Consider the following 8,861-nt stretch of genomic DNA (forward strand, 5'->3'; position numbering starts at 1 on the left):
ATGCACAGTTCGACACAAACATCAACAAAATGTTTCAAAATTGGTATGGTATTTTTGCTTCAAGATAGATAAATTTGCTAACTGAAACTACGTTAGCTGAATACTTGATATCTAAGAAATTACTAAATATTAGATTAGCGCCTTTTGACCTAACGCTATATGCTAAGAAAGTAAAGAAATATCTTTTTATTTGAATTAAAATGAAAAGCAGGCTATGTATGATCGAGGTCGTTTGGCTTGAACGTTTAGTGAAATATTAAGTTTGAGTTTGATTGATAACAAGTTGAGGGTAGAATATGCCATAGGACATATATGGCTGTTGTCAAGCTACTCCAACAAACTGAAGTATTGTAGTTGTTGCATGTTTGAAATAAAACAGATGATTAAGACTTCTTGATTGAAGCTTAAAGTTAGATCAGAAATTTTCTCAGATTAAAAACAATTTTTGTAAAAATATTAACTTAACAAAAAACAATATTTCCCTACACTTCTCAAATTTAAAGAGCTTTCTCATAGCTTAATCTCTGTCACTGGTTTGAACTGATGGAATTTAGAAGACACAACACTCTACAACAAAGGAACTTTTATTGATAGAACACTGGACAATACAACACTTGTTCTTACAAGAACACCTCACTTTCACACAATTCCTTTATTTTGTGGACACTTCACACAAGGCTAACACAACACACTCCAAGCTTTTCAGCTTACTTCTTGACTTGTGCTTGCTTAAATGAGAGCACAAGAGCCCCTATTTATAGTTGTTTAAGAGGGCTAGCGAAGTGTGTAGATAGAGTTATCCTAGCCATTACATTACTAAAAGAAGTTCTAGAAGGAATAATATTACTAGCCATACACTTGTATTTCCTAGAAATTCATGCGTAGATATTTTTGTAGTCGATTGTTACTAGAAAGAAGTTCTATGAAAGTTGTTCTAGAATAATCTAAGTTCGGTGATGAATTCTAATACTCCCCTCATCACCAAACTTTCTTTCTCCAAGTCCAAGCCTTCTTCTTAGCATTCAAAATGTCTCTTCATTTAGTGGCTTGGTGAAGATGTCAGCGCATTTTGGTCTTTCAGACTTGCCAATATGACAGCATCACAGTCTTCTTTTTAACTGATGTCGAGTAGAAATGATATTCTTGTCTCTATGTGTTTGCTTCGTACCATTGTACCGGATTTTGGCCAAGTGCAATAGCCTGACTGTTTCTGATTATGAGAATCTCTCGTGGTCCTTCTTTGTGTGTGCAATTCTTCATCGACTCCTGGCCAATATTTGACACGCACATGTCGATTGCTATGTATTCTGCTTCGCAACTTGATAGAGACGACGACAGACTCTTCTTGATTATGACATGAGAATGTTGCTTGATCGATACTGAAATGTAGCCAGATTGTCTTTCTCATCTAATCTCCACCATAATCGCGTCCGGTGTAGCCTAACTAATCTTGAAATCTGCACACTGTGTATAAAATAATCCTTGATCAATACTTCTCGGACATACCTAAGAATTCTCTTGCGCCTGATTTGAATGCTCCTGTCTTAGGCTCCTCCGATATATCTTGCTCACCAGTCCCACCGCCGAACACTATGTCGGGCTCGTGATGGGTTAGGTAGCCAGCCTCCGACTAAGCCTTGTATAGAGTTGGATAATATAGCTTCCTGGTGTGTCTGCGCCTCAGTTTACTTCCGACTTCTGCAGGAGTTCGCACTAGGATTGCAGTTGCTCATTTGATACTTCCTGAGATATCCTTTGCATACTTCTTCTGAGAGATGAATCCTTTCGATCTGTTTCTTGTTGTCGACACTTCTACTCCAAGAAAGATTGACATTTCTCAATGATCGTCATCTCGAACTCCTTGATCATATTCTTTTTGAACTCCTCAAATCTTTCGCGATTGTTGCCGTGAAGATCATGTCGTCCAGTAGAGGAAAATACGATCATGATTGTCTTATCCTTCTCTTGGTATATGAGAGAGTGCTCCATAGGGCTCCGATTGGAATCCGTTCTTCTGGAAGTTATGCATCGATCTCTGGCCATTCCATGCTCTGGGCGCTTGATTTCAGTCATACAATGCCTTCTTCAGCTTGTAACTTTGTCTTCTTGTTTTCACCTCCTACCCCGGTGTGCTTGATGTAGACTTCTTCTTCTAAGTAGCCGTTAGGAGCAGAATTCACATCCATCTGGTAGATCTTCTCTCCACCGGTTCTGTTCAATGCCAATGCGATAATGATCGGATGTGTCGATACCCTCGCCGACTGGTGCGACCACTTACTCAATAGTCAACTCCTTCCGCGCTGGACTATGCCTTTTGCAACAGCCTGCCTGTACTTCTCGATTCCGCCCTTGATTTCTTTTGTCTTGTTACACCCACTTTACTCCGATTGGTTTATGGCCTTCAGGTAAGGTAGTGAGCTCCCATGTGTCATTTCTCTTACTTGCCGTGATCCGTATCCATGCTTTTTCTCCACTTATCCTTCTTGAGCAGCTTTTCATTAGTGACCGGATCACATTCTGCCAAACAAGCCAGAATGTTGTTGTAGTCATCCATCATGCTCGACAGCTTGTATCGTCGTAAGATCTCGTTAGCTTCATCCTCCTTGTTGTCTCCCCTGAAGAGCCTTCCTTCACCTGAGCTGGATGATGTCGCTAGCCCGTTGATTGTTGGAGTTGGGTTGATGGGCTGGACTATATAGTGGACTTTGTTCTGCGTCTTCCAACTCCTGCAATCCATCATCATTATCTTCAAAGAACATAACCCCCCCCCCCCCCCCCCCCCCCCCCTTACTAATATTTTTATCTTCATCGGTCCATCTTCAATAATCTTCTTCATCGAACTCACGTCTCTTGAAATATCATCTTCTTTGTAATGGATTGGTAGACTTATGCTATGCTTTTGTCCTCCTCTCGTACCCAACGAATATGTTCACTTTTTCTCCTCGATCGCTCCAACTTCTTTCTTTTCTGCTCGGGATGATGTGCATATGCCAATACACCCAAACACCTTCAGAGTGTGTTGACACTTGGCTTTGATGTTGCTCCACATCTCCAATGGAATGTCTTGAACATTGACGCTCTTTGTCGGACATCTGTTGAGGAGGTAAACTGCACAGTCCACGGCTCCAGCCCAAGTAGTCTTTGGCAAGTACTTGCTCTTCAACATGCTTCCTGACCATATCAAGAATGGTACGATTCTTGCCGCTCTGCTATGCCATTACTGCTGTGGTGTGTAGGCGGCAGGTGAGTGTGATGAATTATCCGTACTCATTGTTGAAATTGTTGAATTGCTTCAAGTGTATTCTCCAACCTCGCATCTGATCGGACCACTTTGATGTGTGTACCCCACTTTGCTTTCTACCATCCTCCTTGAATTCTTTGAATTTCTTTCCCAGTATGCCTCGATTTCTCCTTCAGAATAAACCCAAGTTTTTCTGCTATATCATCAATAAATGTGAGAAAAATACCTGTTTTCCCAAAGAGAATGACTTTCAAAATTGTTTTTCTTTTTTTTTTTTTTTCTTTCTTGTATTCCTGCAAAAAATCAATTCCTGTGATGGACCAATTGTAGCAACTCTGTTGCTCTTCTTGACTTCCAACTTCGGAAACTTCTTCTATGTTGTTTGCCTTCATACACACTTCACAATAAGCCGGTGGTTCGGTAATGGTTGATTTGCGGCAATCCTTTTACCATTTTTCTCCTTCCAGAAGATTCAGGCCACTGAAAGCGAGATGCTCCGAATCGTAAGATGCAGAGCAAGTCTGTCTTTTAGATGACTTCAAGCACTGACAGGGCAGCATGAATATTTAAGGTAAAACAGTCTTTTCTAGACATTATCACTCCTTTGCAATAACTTCATTATTTTATTTTAATAGTGAGGGCACAAGGTCTTTTAGATGTATATCATAGCCTCTTCAAGGAGCTGCGCCTTAGGCTCAAAATATTATTTCCCGTAACTGCTGGAAACATAGTAGACATCAGAGATGTACCTAGTTCCGCCCGTCTTTGTCTGGCCTATCATTATATTGCCCTTGCTTCACTGAATCTTTGACTGATCTCCAAAGGTGACATCTCCTTGTACCGCTCTCGTTCAGCTCTCGGTAAAAAACTCCTTGATGCCGCACATGTGGTTACTGGCACCTGAATCTAAATACCAGATATCTTTATTCTTGCTTTCCTCTCCTGGTACGTCAACAGGACCTTTAAGAGTCTCTGCTCCCTTTCTACAAAGTTGCTTCTTTCTGCCACTTGATTGATTTCTCCAACATTCGTGACTGAGATGACCGTATCTCTTACATTTGTAAACTGTGGCTGAGATCTGTCCTCATGGTAACTTCTTCCTCCTGTCCTGTCCTTCGTGTGCCACGAGCTCGTCCTCGATCGAAGATCGTCAGCGATCTCTATTTCGATCCGTGATTTCATGGCCTCCTTGGTACTGTCTCCTACGACCTTGCTGGAAGTTTGAGCCACCTCGAATGACCTCTGCCTCTGTAGCCTCCACGTCCTGCTTCGACTATCTTCTTGATAGTCATCTTACTCTGCAAGGCTTGTTCTAGATTCTCCGCTTGATTTGAACTAATGTTTATATCTTGTTCATAGCTTGCAGAGAACTTGCAGCTCATCATAGATACTTCGGAAAGATCTTTAGACTCTTGTATATGGCCGGAATAATATATTTGAATTTAGAAGTCTAAAGTCCTAAGTATCTTCTCCATAATTCTTACATCATTAATTGCTTCTCCATTTCTCTTCATTTGATTTGTTATTGTCTGAACTCTACTAAAATACATCCGATATTGATTCTGTAGCTTTCATCTTCAAATTTTCAAATTCAACTCTTAATGCTTGGAGGCGTACCTTTTTGGCTCTTTCCGCACCTTGATAGGATTTTTGTAAAATCTCCATGCTTCTTTAGAGGACAGGGCATTGGAAATCTTCTCAAACGCAGATTCATCTACGCCTTGGAATATTAGGAACAAAGCTTTTTGTCTTTTTTCTGACCTCCTTCAACTCACTCTTCTGAGTGCGGTAAGAGTTCTTCTCCTGCAGGTGACTCCGGTCAGTGTAGCATTCTCTACGAATCCCACAAGTCTTGCGAGCCGAGCAAGACTTTCATCTGGATACTCCATGTTGTCGTAATTGGTCTTCATCAGCTTCGGAATCTGTGCTGGATCATGTTCGTCATCTCTGACACGAGCACCTTCGATTGGCCCGCGCTAGATCGAACTTTGCTTTGATACCACTTTGATGAATATTGAAGAAACACACACTCTACACAAAGGAATTTTATTGATAGAACACTGAGATACAACACTTGTTCTTACAAGAACACCTCACTTTCACACAATTCCTTTATTTTGGTGGACACTCACACAAGGCTACACTACACACTCCAAGCTTTCAAGCTTACTTCTTGCTTGCTTGCTTGCTTGCTTAATAGACCACAGACCCCTATTTATAGTTGTTTAAGAAGGCTAGGAAGTGTGTAGAAGAGTTAATCCTAGCCATACATTACTAAGACAGTTTCTAGAAGAATAAATACTAGCCATACACTTGATATCTTCTAGAAACTTCATGGTAGATATTTTGTAGGATGTTACATAGAAGAAGTTCTAGAAAGTTGTTCTTAGCAACAAACTGAAGTATTGTAGTTGTTGCAGTGTTGGAAATAAAACAATGATTAAGACCTTCTTGATTAGTTAAGTTAGATCAGAAATTTTTCTCAGATAAAACAATTTTTGTAACAAATATTAACTTAACAAAAACAATATTTTCCTACACTTTCAAATTAAAGAGCTTTCTCATAGGCTTAATCTTGTCACTGTTTGAACTTCATTGTTCAGAGAGGAAACTAGAACATAGAAGTCAACCATAAGCATAAAAATGTTCACCTCCTTGCCAACTTTCTTCATTTTATTAATCGTAGCCTATGCAGCAAGGCTATAGAAGGAATAACCCACAAAATGTGGTACAACTGAGCCATCAAAGGTTACAAGGCCTGAATCTGGATCAACTACTGCAACCCTCAACTCTCGGTAATGGCCTGTTTGGATGGAGGGTAGAGAGGGGGAAGGGAAATGAAATTTCATTTTAGCATTGTTTGAGAGTTTTATTTTGGAAGGTAGAGGAGGAGAATGGAGGAGAAATTTGACCCAAATTCTTACCCTCAGATCGGGATGTAATGGAGGGGAAGGGAAGGAAGGGGAGTTTTTTCCCCTTCCTTCCCTTCCCAATGTAACTCCCAAACACACCAAAGACACCACCACGAAATCCGCCGCCCAATTCTCGACCTCAAACTGCAGACAAGGGAAATCCACCACTCTATCCATCACCTAGATCCAAAAGTGCTGCCCCTCGAAAGTCGAAACCAGACACAAAGCCAAGTCAGCAAATCAGTGGAGTCCAAGCTCTAACGTGTTTCAATTAGTATGATAATCTATGGACTTCAACTGTTTATTTCCAAATAAGGTTTTGTAAAAAAACATGTTTGTGATCATTTGATTTGTCTTTTTTTATTTTATTTTATTTTTAAATACATGCAGCAACCGGGGTACGGTTGGGTGCCAGTGCAGTCACCAAATAACGCAGATGATGCTTTTCCTGTTTGGGATCCAGAACAAGATAAATTTAAGGTAAATATAAGCTTATGGTATTAACTAGTTGCTTTCTCCTTTGTAGTACGGCAATAATGATGTAGGAATAAAGATAGAATATATGCAGCGAAGAAGTAGGTATAGAAGTCTTCAACACATAAAGTTTCAGTAAAGATGGCCCTGATGACAGTCTCGAGTTTCTGTCTGTTTCCGAAAATTTTAATTAGATAACTGAAAATATGATTTTTGAGTCTGTGCAGGGCCTAGAACAAGATGAATATACGGTAAATATAAGTTTATGGCTTTTACTAGGAGCTGTTTAAAAAATAGTACTGTTATGATTTTAATGTTGTATGAATAAAGAGAGAAGAATACATTTGTAGGGTATATGCGTCATCAATGAAGTAAACATTGAAGTTCTGATAAATAAATTTAAAAAAAAAAAACCCCTGATAACAGTCTCAGTTTATGTTCTTTCCGAAAAAATATTCAGTTAATAATTGACCATGTAGTATATATGTTCTTCAACAATAATTCTCTTCTATCAAATTTTAGTCCTTGGTTAACGCAATTAGTTTCTTTTGATATACAGTTGCCTGAAATAAAACTAGATCCTACACTAAACTTTTATTGCATACCATTTGAAATATATGCAGCAAGATACATCTCGTCCTGGATCTTCGTCGGGACAACCCATAAATTTAAGACGACCAATCGAAGCCGTGGATTTAGATGATAATGACGAAGAAGAGGCTCCTTCTCAATCAAGTAGAGCTCATCCGGTACATAAATTAGATCCCAAAAGTTAAGATTATTCAAACAAAATAGTTGTCATAATTATGATTAATTGCAGATACTGAAACTATGATATCCTCATTTTTGCAGGAAAAAAGAAGTAACTGATCAATGTCAAACCATGTATATGCTTATAGTGTGGGTATGATGCACAGTGAATTGGACAGGTTGCATTGGTGAGAAATATATGTAATGTATAATAACACCTCATTGTTCATATTAGTACAGATAATTTCAATTTCGGTCTTATCTTCATTGATCTGTAGACTTTGAGCCCTGATCTGTACTTATGAGGTCAAGTGATGAGAAGGCTTTGATTGAAATTAATCCTTCTTCCCCCTCTGTTGTTGACTTTAGAACTTCGCTATGTTCTTCAAATTATCCTAATATTTAACCATATTGAATATCACAAGAAAAAACCGTACGCCCAAAAACAAAATGACACATAGATATATACGTGTTGTATACATTATATGGTGACTAAAATATAGTCCATGTAATAGGAAATCTTAAATTGTTTAATGATTCACATAATTTTGAGTTTGGACCCATGGAGACAAAGTCTCCCTGGATATTTAACAAGTATGTGTAGGATTGTTCAGCTATACGACCCTTTTCAAACAAGTGGTCTGATAATTAGCATTTTAAGGAGGGGATCATACACCATAAATTAATAGGATTAAATAAACAATATAATCTTTTCCGAAGAAAAATGTAACTTATGTATCACTCTTTCGATGTATACTCTGGACCAGTACTGTAGCACCACTTGAAAGTCTCACCAACATATAATGTTCTTTAAAAAAAAAAATCATAGGGCTTAATCATTTTGTTTTGCGAATTTATCCATACATAAACTAATTTTGGGACTCGATGTGGGGGTTGGCTGGCGACCCTAGAGGTAGAACCCACGATGTGAAAGATCTCAGAGCGATTCTTCGAGCAACAATAATGATAAAGAGGTCGAGATATGACTATAGCACTGGTAGAGGTGACGTAGAAATACAACCATCGAAGTTAATGGCAAAACAAGTTCAAAACGACGATGAGCTAGCAATATAGCACATACATAGTACATGGTGAATTAATAAAGATAACATAATCTGCAAATGTATGGACGCATGGAGACTAAAAGATATGATAAAACGAGGTTTATATCCATGGTTCTTTTAAAGCATTGACAAGTTGAGAATGTCTTGAGGGCTCAACCTAGAAGTATTGGATCTGAGATGCAAGCCGCGTGAACGCGCAAAAAAGATAAAATAAAGCAATCAATGATAAATAACCACAAATAATTGTTGACATATTAGGATAGTTGAGGGTGTTATTTGTAAGATGTGTTAGTAAGGGGTCTATATAAGCCCATGTTATCTCATTAATAAGATTAGGTTTTTCATATTCTTTATGGTATCAGAGCAAGGTCCAAAACCCTAGCCGCCATCCCCCTCTCACCCATCCGACCCCCCTAGCCG

General features: G+C 38.8%; 1 protein-coding gene across 2 annotated transcripts in view; it reads left to right on the top strand.

Moving 5' to 3' along the window:
• LOC109822069 overlaps positions 1-7,638 on the top strand; it is a 16,761-nt gene extending 9,123 nt beyond the window's left edge. Inside the window, exons 2-4 of one of the 2 annotated variants that reach the window (XM_020388233.1) lie at positions 6,544-6,633; positions 7,251-7,376; positions 7,480-7,638. In XM_020388233.1, coding sequence (XP_020243822.1) covers positions 6,544-6,633; positions 7,251-7,376; positions 7,480-7,497 — 234 coding nt within the window. In that variant the 3' untranslated portion in view covers positions 7,498-7,638. Of the gene's footprint in view, positions 1-6,543; positions 6,634-7,250 lie in introns of both variants that reach the window. The other variant, XM_020388232.1, reaches the window with a different exon arrangement.

This window comes from Asparagus officinalis, chromosome 8, assembly GCF_001876935.1.
Source record: "Asparagus officinalis chromosome 8, Aspof.V1, whole genome shotgun sequence".
NCBI lineage: Eukaryota > Viridiplantae > Streptophyta > Magnoliopsida > Asparagales > Asparagaceae > Asparagus > Asparagus officinalis.